Raw genomic sequence first — 15813 nt, forward strand, 5'->3', positions numbered from 1 at the left:
AGTCTTAGGCTCTTAGCGAACCGATCAAGCTCCAGGGAGAACATCACAATGTCAGCTTTCACTCCATATAGCGATCTACCAAACCCTCCACTTGAGCAAACTGTAAGCTTCATCGACTCATTTGAATTATGTGGCTGATTCTTCACACTAAATATTGTATATACCACCATCTCAATCTTTCCATGCAAATAAAGATGGATTCTCCTTTCAATAAGTAACAAATACTATACTGTAAATCAATCAGTTGCATTGACAAGCAGTTTGACAATAGGAAATTTGTATGCTATTAGCAGAACATGACAGCAGGATTTGTAAATCAAGGACCAGCAATGATTCACCAACAGCAAGCAACTCTCCATCCCCAACAATTCAATGCTCCTTATAACTTACCGACTCCATCAGGGTACTTGACCTCACAGATTCACCACCACCTTGGTTTTGTGCTTGCTACTTTTATAATGCTGTGTCATGAAAAGATGTGTCAGTATGCGTTAATACCTTGTTCGTCAGAAATATATGAGTATCAAAGTCATTTGAAAGTTGAGTATAGTAATTTGGTCACTTTCAGTATACTTATACACTGACAAGCTTATTTTTAATGTGATTATGAATTTAGGTCCCAACTAAATGAAATTAGAGCAGTTAATGGAGTATTTCACCTAAGATGGACCAATCGTCTACCAAATGGAGCTGCACACTTAAGGTACACAACTTAAACAGTATATAGGTAAACAAAGAGTCATGGTTATAAGCACATTGTTAACTCACATATATCTCTGACTTAGGCCGCAAGGACCTCCACAGTTATTGAATCAACCACAACTGAGCCCAGTCCTGTTATGGAATGCCCAAGGACCTGCAGAACTTTCTAGGTATCTGATCTACTTTTGGTCTTTACTTTTTCTGATCCTTTATACTTGGTTTAATCGTGAAAATTTTCATTTAATTGTCATTACCATATTAAGGCAGGGATGCAATTTTAAACCCAAAAAAATGTCTTGTCTTATAACATAGTTTAACCCCCAACAAATGTCAATATACACTATACTGCTGCAAAAAGTTAATGCTATGTCTTTGGCATTTAGGCCTCTACAGCATCAGAGAGGCAGTGAGGCAGAGTTCACCCCATCCACTCAGGTTCTTGAATCTTCAATGGTTGAAAGGTAGTACTATATTGAGATTGTTCCATTTTCCTTCAATATCACATATAGCAACGGTGTTCACTTGGTCACCAGTGAACATGAATTTTGTGATCACCAATCCTTGGATTTAATATCAAGGGTTGAAATTAAAACACTTAAATTACATGCAATTAATTCAGGCCCTTAATAATAAATCCAAAAGTGGGTGACCATAAATTCCTTATTGGTGCCACTCTCAAAGATAGTACTTTATTCTATAATACTGAACACATGTACTATAGTTCAATCAAAAATTTCAAATTTTAGGGCCCAACCTTTGCATGATGGGCAAATCAACCAAGCTCAGGTGATGCGTTCTGTGCTTCATCCACACCATTCTAACCAAGATTCTAGTGCCATTGCAGCTAGCTACAGAATTACAATTACTCAGTTTCTTGATTTAATTTTCTTAAATATTGGAATACATACCACTACATTTATGCTTGATCTCATTTCAGTCTTCCTTCCTATTATTCTTCCTTTAGGCCTGAGGAAGTAGAGGGTCAACACCAACAGCCTACTCATGTTCAGATAGTACCTAATGTTGCGGCTAACTCAATGGTGCCAACGCCTTCTATGCTTCCTAGGTACATGATGTTTCCCTCAGAAAACACAACATGATGTTTCACTAAGAAAACACACCTAATATAATAAAATTGATAGGCAGAGTTATCAACTAGTGAAGATACATTCAATATTTCATGTTCATGCTCTTATTAGATCCTTTTTGTAGGTTTCCACCTGTTCAACTTGAAGAGTTGACTGTGGGTGTTAATACTACTCCAAGTGATGGCAATTCTCAGGTTGTCTAAAACTTTCTTCTTACCCTATATCTTATCATCAAGAAACTTATCAAGATCAGAACATTGTCACCAAGGAACTTCAAAGTCATATATATTGCTATCCGTATTTGTAAAATAAGTGAATTCTCCCCTGTTGCATATAACAAAGACATACTTAGTCTATAATGACCATTGGATGAAAATTAACGGCCACAGTTTGCGTGGTGGTCCTCTGATAAAACCCCAGAACTGAAAATAACATTCCTGTTATGCTCAAGGGAGGAACAACCTGCAAATACTTTGTTTTTTTCTCTCTTTTTTTTTTAATTAATTAATTTTTTTTCTGTCTCCTTTTGCCTTCTTCTGTATACATCTTGTAGATAACTATTTTCTGAAAATACTATTTTAGCAAGGAAAGCCAGAAAAACATGCCTGCAAACGCCGTGCCACATCTGCCCAAGGACATGAACCAGGAGAATCATCTAGGGTATTGAACTATTGATTCTTCAATACTATATTGCACTAATTCCCAATGTTTTGCAAAGGCTTCATTATGTGCAAGAGTTTCAAAGACATTGTATTATTTGCCTGATGAACCTATCCTTTTGTCTTCTGATCACTGCAGAAACCTAGCAAGCGACAAAGGAATTCAACCAATTCCAATGATCAAGAAGTTTTTGTTCCTTTTTGTCCAAGGTTTTTTCTACTTCATGAGACAATAGCTGTTGATGAAAAACTTCCATCTGATCGAAGTTTTCTAATGGTTTCACTGTTTCAGGGAAGTTATAAATGGTTGCTATAACCCAATCTATAATGAAATGGACCTACCTCTAGACCCCCATCTTCGGCTGCTTGAAGCAAGCTTAGAGACAGAATTTCCTTCCGAGTAATACTAGATAATCAGTTTGACCAACTTCAACTTTGGCAAGAGATGAATCCTGCAATTCCTAAGCTTTATGGCCAACTAATGATCAGTCAAACTTTCAATTATTATCCACCATCATACTTCACAGGCTTTCTGGATGTTTTTGTTCTAGTAATCAACTTAGTAGAGGCATTTGTTTTTTTCCCTTTTTCCTAATGAATCATGCTTTTTCTCAATGTTATAAGTAATCTGTCATTAAATACGAACTCTATAATATCCTTTTATCCTTGATTTTTAAGATTAAAACTATTTACCCGAACAGTTTCTACGAAGAAAGTTCTATAGTGTGTCAGTAGATTTTCATGTATAAATATGGATCTAAAACGGAAAGAAATTTTTTTATAAAAAGACCATCTATTATCCAGATTGATTCCCTTGGCTCAAGATCATTAAGAAATCCTGACAGTTGGTTTCACATTCTTCGCTATCAAATAAGAAGATTAACACACTATTGCCTCTTGGCTTTGAACATTTGATAGATTAGAAGGGAAGTGCACCATGATTTAAAATAACACAAAATCATACAGGGGGAAAATAGTGTTTTATGCTTTTTCACCAAGTAAACTACAGATAAATGTACGCTATCCTGTGCAGAAGCAGCAGAAGTGGACGAGATAGAATGTAGATAGGTCAGACTGTTTGAAAAAGCAAGAACAATAGGTCTACCTCCATAAAAAAAAAAACAGTTGTCCATAAAATCCTCCAGCATGAAGTTTGTCTAGGATTTGATCTACCATTTGTACTGGTAGATATCACGGAAGTGGCACAAAACAGAGCAGCAGATGTTTCATTTTGTAAATATGCTAATAGGAGTTCAGTGGTTCAGTGTTGGAGATACTCATACTCATGTTTTAGCGTTATTTTTTCCTGATTCTATTTTCAGTTTCCTTGGTTTGTCTGAATTCTGATTTGGTTGGCTGGCTTTGAGCCCAATAGCTTGCTATACTTTCGGTACATAGAATTTCCTAATCAGCTCTTAAAGATTATCTGGTAAGTATTGAAAAATTACAAGAACGAACAATATTTATTTCATAACTTCTTAGTCTACCCTTTCTCAGTTGAATTCCAGGAAAACAGCCTACTACATCAGGACAAAAGATTGATCCTTATTATCTCGACTTGGTTCTGAGTTCCCCACTATTCTACTTCCATTCAAAAGCAGCCAATAAAAGTAAGCATTCCACAAAAAAAGAAAACCGATTTCAATCTCATCACAAAAACTAACCTCAATAAAGAGTGTTGTCAAAAACCCAAGGTTCGTGCGCGAAAAGCTCTCGGCCATTCATTTGCACTGTCCCAGCAGCTATGTCCTCCGCCCGTTTCCTCGCTGCTTCAGCTCTTCTGGCAGATGCATCATCATCCTGCATAAACACATATACAAATCCGATATCATTCAACTTTGTAAACACAGATTTCGTTTAATTCCGGCAGCTCAGACAACAAAAAGTAAAGCAAAGAACAATGCACATTCAAAGCTACGAAGTAAAATTAATGAAATTAGACTATTGTATATAATTCAATCTCAGTTTGGACTATCTACATGAAAAAGGCGTGAAATTTGGTCACAGAATTATGGAGATGTTAATACTGAGATTACTAATAGCAGAAAGATAAGGAATTTGAGGAAAACGAAGAGAAACCGTAGGAGCCTAGGGATCTAGAGAGAGCGAGAGAGAGAAAAGTTGAGAGAAGAGGGACCTTCTGGCGTTTCCAGGCGAGGAATTGGGCCATCGTCATCGAACTGGGGTTCTCGGCTTCTCTGTTTTCGTGGACTTCGGCTTCTGCTCCCATTATTGTTCTGAGATTTTCCCTTCTGCCTTTTTTTTTTCCGGTCAGATTTTCCAAAGAGAGGAGGGTTTGGTCTTCGTCGGATGCTTTTATCGTTATCGTTTGACGCTCGCACCGTACACTAACTGGAAACGGTGTCGTATCCTCAATTTTTTTATTTTTTTATGTTTTTTTTGCAACAAAACTGATGGACGAAAAAATCTCTCTTAACCTCTTACGAATGAAAGATTTATGCCACTAATCTAATGGGGTTGGTCTCGTGGAAGCATGCTACGCTGCACGGCTTCTCCTGGTAATAGGAGGTCTCTGATTCGAACCCCAGCTTGTAAAAAACATCCCTTGGAGAGAGATCATACCCAAGTTGCTCCTGGCCTCGAAGTGGTAACTCACTCAGCAGCCACCATTTTGACCATCAAAGATTTATCCACTAGATGACTCGACTAAACAGTCTTGGCGATCAAATGCACTAATTAGTTATTTCGTAGTTGTTTTCTAAGAGTAACTCTAACAATTTCCTTATATCTTGTTTTTCTTAATTTTAGGGAAAAAAAATGCATTTTTGTTTTTTGTTTTTTTTGCTCCAACAGCTTCCTTATACCTAATTCTACTTTAGAGAAAGTGAAGAGAGAGAAAACATGTCGGTTCCCAGAGTGTGGCAAACCCCTCTCTTTCGAGATCGAGGGTGGGATTTATGCCTTACATCATTTGCCATTAAGGAGCTCCTATCGCCTAATTCCTTATTTGATTAAAAAAAAAAATTTCCTTATATTTACAGCAAACTCTAAAATTATAGGGAATTATCTTTAATATCAAGCAATTTTAACATACAACACATCTTTCAAAACTCTTCTTCTAACCCTATATGCCCAGTTTCTTTCCGATGTCCATCGTTATTCATGCAGCGCTCGTCCAGCAGCCCCGGCATTAGTGTCGGCCTCTGGCCTCGTCGATGTTGAGGTGTTGCTGTCGGACGGGTGATTGTTTTCAGTGCGCAGGTGTGGCTCTATAGGATTGTTGGAATCGAAGGACTGGCAATGGACGGGCGACGCCGATTCTTGTTCGGAACTCTTTGGAGACAATGGAGATAGCAGTATAGGTTCCAGGGACGGTGTTTGGAGGATTGGGAGGGGTTGGATCTCGATCTAAATCTGTACCATAAGGCGATGTCGACGTCAAGACGGTGGCTTGGTGCCCTGGATAACCCAAATTCGGTCGGGTTTAGGTCTGCTTGGTACCCCAGGTTCGTTCTTGTTTCTTAGGTGGTGGCGTTGATGGCGTGCAATAGGCGACGACGTTTCTGGATTGGTGGCGGCGGTGGACGCGGTCGGTGTTCGTGCGACTGACTTGTAGGAGGGTAAAGATGGGAGTTAAGTTGAGTCAGCCTTGTTGGGCTTTGAGCTTTGGACTATGACTTCCTTTTGGGCGACATTGGGTTGCTGCCGTTTTAATTTGTGTTTGTTTTATTTTCAATAAATCTCCACTATTAATCTGGTGGTAGCTAGTAAGCTTCGTCCTAGTCTATTTTTCCCTAGTTTGGTAGTGTTCCATTTATTTTAGTCTAGTTTGTCTAGTCTATTCTAGTTGAAGTTATTCTATTAGTCTTCTTAGAAGTGTTATCTATGTTTACTTCCACAACTGCGTACTAGGCGAAAATAGGTAACAACCTATATTTTTTCTTTGAAGGTAAAGTGCTTTGTACGTTTAGGTATAGACTTTGGAGCTTTATTGTTCAACAAATAGTTGTGTACCAATGTAGGTTGCATGTCTGCATTCATTTATCGGCATTAAGACGGTAGCTTGGTGCCCTAGATTACCCAAATCCGGTCGTGTTTAGGTCTGCTTGGTACCCCAGGTTCGTTCTTGTTTCTTAGGTGGTGGCGTCGATGGGGTGCAACAAACGACCACATTTTTGGATTGGTGGCGGCAGTGGACACAGTCGGTGTTCGTGCGACTGACTTGTAGGAAGGTGGAGATGGGAGTTGGGCTAGGTTAGCCTTGTTGGGCTATGGCTTTGGGCTATGACTTTCCTTTTGGGCCACATTGGGCTGTTGCCCTTTTAATTTGTGTTTGTTTTATAAATCTCCACTATTCCCCTTTCAAAAAAAAAAAAATCTCCACTATTAATCTGGTGGTAGCTAGTGGGCTTCGTCCCGATCTATTTTGTCATAGTTTGGTAGCGTTTTATTTTAGTCTAGTTTGTCTAGTCTATTCTAGCTGAAGTTATTCTATGAGTTTTTTTTAGAAGTAAGTGTTATCTATGTTTACTTCCACAATTGCGTGCTAGTGAAAGTAGGTAACAGCCTATATTTTTTATTTGAATGCGAAGTGCTTTGTTTAGGTATAGATTTTGGAGCTTTATTGTTCAAGGATTTGTTGTATACCAATGTAGGTTGCATGTATGTGTTCATGTATTGGTATATGTACAGTTTCGACCTTTTAGTTGTTTTTTTTAATACAATTAACTGTTCTACCCATAAAAAAAATATAGGGAATTATGTTTTAGGATGCTTTTACTTTTTATTCTCTCATCTCTTCAAAATATATTTATTTCAATCATCAATTATTTAATTACATTTTTGAAATTATAGAGAATTTGATAGGAAAGCTGTAAGAATTACGAAAGAAAAATTATAAAGATTTTAACTTCTTAGTTCATATAATAAGAGTTTTATAGAGAATCTGTTGAAGATACTCTCAATTTCTACCGCAGTTCTGAGCAATGTTTGTGATACTCTATTCATCACATTTATAATGCGAATTTGATGTAGAACGGATGTTAACCAGAATCGAAGAGCAGCTTGATCGTGAAAAAGGAAAAATCGGTTTGTTGCAATTTTGGCGTTCGGTGTCAGGATGGTAATTGCTATATCTTTCCGAGAAAGGAATGGCGCCAGAAACAAAACCTGTCACGTTGCCACAACGTGTGGGTTTTTTCTGGCTTTCGAGGTCATTTTACTATTTTTTCAGCATTTAAAGTTTTCTAGTTCGTTTTGGATTTGTTTTATTTTAACCTGTGAGCTTTTACGATTCCTTGTTTGTCGCCCTAGGGTTTCTTTTCTCATATATAAGCAATCTTTTTTTTTTTTTTTTGATCAAAGGAGGTCAGCCCATTATATAGATTCAGCAAGTAGTACAAAAACGAAACACCCCTATGGGGTCAACAAAAAGAATTGTTTCTCAGAGTACCCTGAGACTCCTATTCTAAAACAAGAACAAGAACCCAATATACCCTCAGTACACCCACCTTTTAGAAAGTCTACGCACCATTATTTCAAACAAAAACCTAAAAACTCCGAAACAGGAATAAAAAAACCCTCAGAGCTACTGGTCTTTGTGCCCAAGATCAAAAATCAAATAATATTTGGAGTAGAGGATGAAGTGCATGTCACCATCCACTCCGTCTTCATTCATCAGAACAGCCCAAGCTGAAGAGCCCCAACCTAACAAGAATCCCAAGCAACCCACAGGGAGCCCACCCTCCAAAATCGAGCCCTAAGAGCCCAGCTATAATCCAAAGTCCACCCTAGGCCCAAAATTTTGGGACTCAAAAGCAAACCCTAGCCTCCATAGTCGCCAAGCAGCCGCCCCCCTCAGCAGCGCCACCTTCACCACCTCCACTACAACCTTTCCCATTACCACCGCAAAAATCTTTGTCACCGCCACCGAGACTTCGGCCCAACATGAGAAAAACAATTCTGGCAAATGAGAGAGAGCTCGATCACCATCGTGCCTGGCTACATCCTTTACCGCCGAAGAGGAAACCCTTGCGCCACCGACGTTGTCATCCACAACCAAATTGACATGCTCAACACAGCCATCACCGAGTCCCCATCCCACATCACCTAACCCAGCCAACAAGATTGAGGACGAAGAAACCCGCACCGTTGCAGCCAAGTTGACCGCCATCAGAGGCTCCGGTCGATCAAGAAGACAAGACTGATCCAGGCATAGATTCAAGGGGCGTCGAATCCAGTTGCTGTCACCACCAAGGAGAGAAGGAGTAAGAGAGGTGTCACCACCCTTCCAAATCCAAAATTCAGAGCCACCACGTAGATGGGAAACCCCTCTGCTGAGAGGCAGGGAGTTTGCATCGCCGCCGCCGCTAAATAAGACCGGTTGCGACCTTGGGCTAGCTCTCTCTCTCGAGAGAGCGTCATTTATTAATTAAATAGCTATAGACTGTATTTTTTTTTATCTTTTATCAATCAAAATTAAGAGTTTTCTTTTATTTCTTTGGTGAATTACATTATTTTTTGGTGAATTACGATTTATAGCTTGTAAACCCGGATTACTTTCTGATTGCGTCAGAATTTCTTTCAATTTCATCATATTAGCTCAGCTCATCTGAAACTTACCGGATGAGATTTAATCAATAATTCCTTTCCAGCAACACGTAACTTACCTGGAAACAACTTCTCTCCTTAAAGTTTTCGATTTTTCTTTTCTTTTTGTTGACAAAAAAAAAAAATCCTTCCAAATTTCTGGCTTATCTCACCGAAAATGAAAATTCTCATTTTCTTCTGCTCTCGCTCCTGAAGAATAATGGCGGCTAAGAGAAATGATGAAGAGGTATTCCATTCTTTTTATGAATCTAGGGTGTCTATTCGTATTTGTTTCATGAATCTAGGGTTTCATATTTATTCATTCTTTGTATCTCCATTAGGGATTGTAGAGTTCAAACGCTGAAAATGAGATTGACGAAACAGCGTGGTATTTATTAATATATAATTTGTGTACGATTGAGAGTCATCAAATGAAGCATTATGAATACACTCATGACCGAAACTGTTGAGGCTACGCGATGTGAAAACCCTTGCTAGCTTGTTTGATAATATGGTGAGTTCAGACCCTAATAACTAAGCATTAAAAAACAATTATTAGATGATAAATTTTAGAGATAAAACTAATATACAAAAGAACGAACGAAGAGCACGTACCCACTAATATTGCGAAGAAAATGATCACAAACAAGTTAGCAGCGCAAAATCTAAATCAGGGAAGTCATGGTCTCCTATCACCCAAGATTATCTCGCATGGGCTGTGCTCTCTTTGGTCTCTTTTTGAAGCTTCCATAGCATCTATTTTCTGAGAATAGGGATGTCGCAGGAAGTATTAGGTTGTAAGTTTAACTGTTTATCTTTATGTTTCGGCATCTGTATCCTTTTTTTCTTTTTTCTTTCTTTTCAAATGTTATTATGACCGCTAGCTAAAAATTGATCAAAAAATAACTTCTATTTATTGTAGGCCGATCATTATGTGTAATTCCTACCATGCGAGTAAAATTGACATCCTTAGTTGGGGTTATCTCAAGTCATGAGGAATGATGAAAAATTGGGTTAGACCCATGTTAGATCCTTCGTCGGAAAAAAAAATAAAAATAAAAAAATAAATAAAAACAGAACAAGACCACTGGTTTGTGGACTCCGGCCGATTAACATATTTCTAGTGGCTTTCATTGCATCAGTATCTCTCATTCTTTTGTCTACCTTTTTCTATTATAGCTTTGATTGCATCAATATCTCTATGTATATCTCTTTAAGAAGGAAGAAAACATTTTTTGGTTACGTTGTAGAAGCTCAAACCTTTGACGTTAACTTAATTTTAATTCATTTATTTTATTTGATTCTAACCCAATTCTTCACTCTCTTCCACCACTTGGTCCAACTCCAAAAGCTGAAAACGCCAAGTTCTATTGCATCTATCTTTATGAGGAAAAAAAAAGAAAAAAAAAAAAAAGATGAAAAAACAAAAAACCACAACAACAACCTTCACTTAAACATGTCGGTGAGCCGTGGTCTGTTGGTTAGCTAGCCTAACTAACACTGTGGAGGTCACGGGTTCAAATCTCACTGACATCAGGGATGGGGTGGGGTGGGGAGTTACATTGTCGTCCAGAGTGTAAAAAAAAAAAAACCTTCACTTAAACAGAAACCCTTTGATCCTCTTTTTTTAAAGAAGAAAGAAAAAAAAACAAAACAAAACCTTCACTTAAACATCTATTTAATTAACTTCCCTAATTCTTAGTCACAGCGAATAGGCTGTGCAAATTATTAGAGATTTCTGATCATAATTCAGCATAAACTAATAGCCAATAAGACATGTTCTTCTAAATCATGATCAACAACTGCTCACTCCAGCGCCTTTAGAATTTATGAGGCAAGCATCCACAGCTTCACTAACAGTCAAGAAGATTCGCTGTTCTCCAATTTTATCTACCAATTTTGCCAACTTTAGTCTATGAATCACTTGCCATCTTGGGTTGGCCACAGCTATCTGCAATCAAACACAGACAGATAAATCTCAGAAACCAAACTAAATGTGCATCAAACTCTTATATTTGAAACTGATCGATCGATGCCTTACTTCTATGCCATGTGAAAGCAACTTCTTCTGTATTTCTTCTAATGCAAGAATTCCTGAAGTGTCTACGTTCAACACATCTGTCACGAGCAAGTTTACGTTAGCAATTTGATAAAACTTATGATCTAATATGTGCCGACCGGCACAGAAAGTATTTATGATACTTTTTTCCTTGGTCGCATAATCAAGTAATGCTAGAGAGGTCACATTTTGATACAACATTGTAGATTACATGCATTTTTGATAAAAGTCGCGCACACCTAGTCGCGGAGTTAAATACAAGAAAAATGGACCGTGAAAACAACATTAATTAAAAATATAAATGAACTGAACTTACTGGACATGTCAAGGATTACATGTTGAATATTTCTTCCCTTTTCTTTCTCTTCAGTTTCATCCTCTTCTTTTGTCACCCACTTCATTACCCTAAAACAAAACATAGCCTCAGTGCATTAATTATTAAGTTCTCAAGATATTTCACCCTTGACATCCAATTACGTACTTAATTAGACTGATCATGTATACCTTTCTCTCACAGAGTTAGCATTTGCAAAACAAAGCAGAGAAGAGTTGATGCCAATTATCAAGATGCTTGGAGTTTTGATGGCCATTGGATACTGACTCATGTTGCAAAAGATGTCTGATCTTGGAAGTCTCCCTAGTTCTTCTATTCCAGGCCTAAGAGAATTTATCAATATTTTTGCAAAAGAGATGCTTACCTGCAAACCATTAAAAAAAAAAAAAACTTGCAATCAAAGATATGATCTAGGACCATATATTCCTAGTGAATACTTGTGCTTGATTCAATTGGAAGATAGATCATAAATTAAAGCACCCATTGTTAATTTCAAATTGCATATTTTATCATTTCAAATGATAAATATGAGTCCAAAATGATTTTTTTTAGGAGTTCTAATATTATTGTCAAACAAAGAAAAAAATAAGAATCTTCTGGTACATTTGATAGGCTACATCAGAATCATCCCATGCTTGAAATAGCTCCATTATCTAGTGGGTTCATTATAATACTGAAAGAAGCATCAAGCACAATTTCAGTGCTACTAATGGCCAAGTAAAATGGGAGACTTTATCTGTATACTGCTACAATGTATCTAATATGGGAGGTTTGGATTCAGTAGACATATCTATGATTCTATATGTCTATAGCAACTGCAGGTTCTTACATCTCAACACAGTCACATGCCTAAGTGGTCAAGATTACATGCAATGCAGAACACTCAAGTGCGGCAGTGTCAACTGGGAAAAGGAAAATCCATATACTGCAAAAAGAAGTGTTTATTACTTTTCAATAAATATCTCATGAGATCTCATGTATAGGAACACACACACACACATATTCCATGTAATTGGCTGTTGTAGTCACAAAAGTTTCAATGGGATTCATATATATATAAAGCTAATATATGCTACATGCCTAGCATTTTGTCCACACGATAAGTCGCAATATGCTTTAGCCGGCCTATATAATCTGCAAAAGTGAACAACCCTAAGGGACCTGAGTCTTCCACATATGTTGGTCCTTCGGTGGGCCAAACACACTAAATATAGGCGCCCACCACTCTAATCTCTAATCACATCCATCACTACTGAGTTTTCGCTGTTGAGCTTTAAGTATCAGAAAGTCAACCATTGGTCTCCACATCTACCATTGAAATTTTGATAAACTCAATTAAGTTACCTTCCCCTCCAAGCAGGTAAACTTGATATACTTTCTTACTAGATATCTGATACTTTATGTTATCAGACTCTAAATCTAGACGAGATATTGAATAAAATTCTACTCGATTGATAGTTTAGATATGGTATAACAACATAACATGTCAAATTGTGCCTCAATAGAAAAACAATCGGTGATATGATAGCTCGTATATATACACAAATGTACAACGATAGAAGATTACCGCAGCAAGAAGACCAATCTCTACTGATGCAAACAAGACCCCTAAGAATGCACCAATGCAAGCAAGGAAATCTAATTTGTCAACCTTCCAAATGTGGTAAGCTTCATTAATATCAATAAGTCCAGGCAGAGCTGATAGGATGATCGAAGCAAGGATAGCAGTGGGAGTAAAGTACAAGAGCCTAGTAAGCAATTCTAGTGATACAATAACAGTGAGCGCCATTACTATGTTTGATACCGCAGTTTGACACCCTGCACTAAAATTTACAGCAGTTCTTGAAAATGAACCTGCAGAAGTCAAAACCCATCAATCACAGTTTAACAATTAGCAGCACTTCTCAAACTGCATCAAAGACAAGTAGTAGAATGAAGAGTATAGCTCTCCTGCAAGACTATCGATCTGGAGTAGACATTCAAACAAGAATTTATCTAATGAACGGCGTTGACATTGTGAAAACGTAATATGTCAAAGTGTCTCATCTGTAATATGATATCTACTTTTTAAAAAAATATCTAATATGTGGTCGAAGAAATTTGACAATATAACATGTCAAGACTGTTTTAGCGTGCACGAGAACATTTATATAATTTGATATGAGAACTTACCAAACTGACTTACCAGTAGCAACATAGCATGAAGTTAAAGATCCGGCAATGTTCATGCAGCCCATGGCTATCATTTCCTTGTTCCCATCAAGGTGGTGCCCTTTGATGGAAGCAAAAGATCTACCAACAGCAATGGCCTCCTAATTAATTAATTAAAAATTTAAATTAATTACCATTAAAAACATAAAACTAATCAATAAGAAAAAAATTATCAGAGAAAAAAGCAATGCCAAACTTACAGCAAGAGCAATAATTGCAGAAATCAGTCCTGCTTTGGCTGCTTGTCCAACATGTGGACCTGTGAGTTGTAGCTGATGAGCTGAACTTGGATTTAGACCCTCTTTAATGTGTTTGACTATCTTCACTCCATGCCTATCAGCTTTTGTGAAATATACTATCAGAGTTGATAATACAACTGATATAAGGGGTGCAATAGCTGGCAACCAGAAGAGGTTTTTATTCTTTTTGCCCTGCAAATCCATGAGAAAAATTAACTTTTGAAGGTTCAAAATGAAACAGAAAGCATTGAAGAAATGGTAAATTGTAAACTTAGAATTTTGTTACTTACAATAAACCTGGCAATTAGGAGGAAAATAAGGAATGCACAACCGAGGACAATATTCAAAGGGTACCACTGCCATGGAAGAACAATTTTTGTTATGAATATGAATTACCCTGTTTTTTATCATTCATTTTTGCTAGAACCTTTATTCAACTTACTGGTTCATGAATAATTGACTTGAAAACAGACTCTAAGACTGAGACCACATCTGTGTTGGTGGTGAATTTACTGATCCCAAGTAGACCTTTCAGTTGTTGAAGACCAATGACAATGGCTGCACCAGCCATGAACCCAACAATGGCAGCATGTGAAAGAAAATCCACAATAAACCCCAACCTGTAATAAAGTGCAACAGAGAGGTCTATTTGTGATGAAGAAAAGGGTCAGTGATGAAGAAAAGTTCTAATTAAGCAAATCAAAACAAACCTGAAAATTCCGAATGCAGCTTGGAAAATTCCAGCAAATAAGGTCACAGTGAACGCAAGATTTGTGTAAGCAACAGGATTCACAATAGGATCTTCAATTTTCTGAAGCAAGGAGGACAGCAGCATGGAAACCACTGCTACTGGTCCAATAGCTAGCTCTCTTGAACTCCCCATTAGAGAATAAACCAAAGGTGGAACAATGCTTGTGTCTAAATCAATGATACCCCAAATGTAAAAAAAAAAAGGAAAATATTAATATAAGAGAACTAATGAACATATAGTTTGAAGATTCATATCAAACAACTTACATAGGCCATACTGAGGATCGAGTTTTGCTAGATTAGCATACCCAATACTCTGTCAGGAAAGATAATATTATTGGGAGGAAATATTATAAAGCTTTTCCAAGTGGAATAAACTAAAGATGAGAGTTAACTACCTGAGGAATACTAAGGCTAGCAAGAGTTAAACCAGCCATTAAGTCATTTTTAAACTTTGAAGTCTTGTAATTCCTTCCCCAGCTAAGAATTGGAAATAGACTCTTGAAGAATGAAACAGCTGAGTATTTCTTTCTTTGAGGAAAAACATTGGCTTTAATTGAATGAAGGAGTTGCTGCCAAGGACCTGGTGGCTCAGGAGATTTGAGCACCCACTGAGCCCTCTCAACCCTTTGATTGGTTAGGTCCTGATGATGAAGCTGCTGGAGCTCCACTGCAGTGAAGGTGGTCTGATCAGTATGGACTGAACCCATATGGTGGTGGTGGTTTGAAGTGTTTGGGTGAACTCTGATCACAAGTGACAAGTTATGTAGCTCCTCGAGTGCTAGTTTTGTACCAAACACATGACAGAGATGTATGTAATTAAATATAAATTAATGTGATCATTAAATATATATATATATATATAGAATCACCTGTGACACATAAAGTGGAATGCAGGTGGTACCCACAAAGGTGGTTCACCTAGTATTACTCTTCTACTAAATAGTGTTCCTCAAGTGTGATCTGACACAATCCTAGAAAATAATAGAAATCATTGCATATGGATGATGTACAGTTCATGATCTCATACCGTTCTTCTTTTTTTTTTTTTGGTTTTTTTGGTCGACATTGATCTCAGAAAGACAGAAAGTTTGAGTGAATTGCTTCTCATTCATAATCCTTGACTTCAGATCTTTTTTGTTTTTTTGTTCTTTTTTCTATTTTCAAAAATAGGTTCTTGCTTTTGGGTTTCTGAGATAAAAAGTTTCTATGCCTATATCTC

The 15813-nt window shown here is 37.4% G+C and overlaps 2 protein-coding genes across 3 annotated transcripts; both read right to left on the minus strand.

The window, feature by feature from the left end:
- Window positions 1-177: 177 nt before the first annotated feature.
- On the minus strand, window positions 178-4746 carry LOC133706947 (uncharacterized). The gene is made up of 3 exons (XM_062132496.1): window positions 4587-4746; window positions 4114-4249; window positions 178-461 (listed from the first exon to the last, which is right to left on the minus strand). The coding sequence occupies exons 1-2, from the start codon at window positions 4677-4679 to the stop codon at window positions 4115-4117; spliced, it is 228 nt and encodes a 75-aa protein (XP_061988480.1). The 5' UTR covers window positions 4680-4746; the 3' UTR covers window positions 178-461; window position 4114.
- Window positions 4747-10659: 5913 nt separating this feature from the next.
- On the minus strand, window positions 10660-15392 carry LOC133746573 (low affinity sulfate transporter 3). 2 transcript variants are annotated; one of them, XM_062174742.1, is made up of 12 exons: window positions 14990-15389; window positions 14859-14907; window positions 14552-14759; window positions 14284-14461; window positions 14132-14197; window positions 13803-14033; window positions 13577-13703; window positions 12959-13245; window positions 11562-11755; window positions 11374-11462; window positions 11040-11116; window positions 10660-10949 (listed from the first exon to the last, which is right to left on the minus strand). In XM_062174742.1, exons 1-12 carry the CDS (start codon window positions 15299-15301, stop codon window positions 10794-10796), a joined length of 1974 nt encoding a protein of 657 aa, XP_062030726.1. In that variant the 5' UTR covers window positions 15302-15389; the 3' UTR covers window positions 10660-10793. The 2 variants fall into 2 exon arrangements, 1 of the variants encoding a protein (XP_062030726.1); XR_009864235.1 differs by lacking the exons at window positions 10660-10949; window positions 11040-11116; window positions 11374-11462 and adding an exon at window positions 12221-12316 and having other exon boundaries at window positions 11628-11755; window positions 14990-15392.
- Window positions 15393-15813: the final 421 nt, after the last annotated feature.

The sequence above is a fragment of the Rosa rugosa genome, chromosome 4, assembly GCF_958449725.1.
Source record: "Rosa rugosa chromosome 4, drRosRugo1.1, whole genome shotgun sequence".
Taxonomy (NCBI): Eukaryota; Viridiplantae; Streptophyta; class Magnoliopsida; order Rosales; family Rosaceae; genus Rosa; species Rosa rugosa.

Coding starts and splice junctions, on each gene's coding strand:
- LOC133746573 (XM_062174742.1), bottom strand. CDS start 15,301: ATGGGTTCAGTCCATACTGATCAGACCACCTTCACTGCAGTGGAGCTC. Junction 14,034..14,131: donor TCCTAATTGCCAGGTTTATT/GTAAGTAACAAA, acceptor ATGGATTTGCAG/GGCAAAAAGAATAAAAACCT. Junction 10,950..11,039: donor TGCTTTCACATGGCATAGAA/GTAAGGCATCGA, acceptor GTTTGATTGCAG/ATAGCTGTGGCCAACCCAAG.
- LOC133706947 (XM_062132496.1), bottom strand. CDS start 4,679: ATGGGAGCAGAAGCCGAAGTCCACGAAAACAGAGAAGCCGAGAACCCC. Junction 4,250..4,586: donor TCGCCTGGAAACGCCAGAAG/GTCCCTCTTCTC, acceptor GTGTTTATGCAG/GATGATGATGCATCTGCCAG.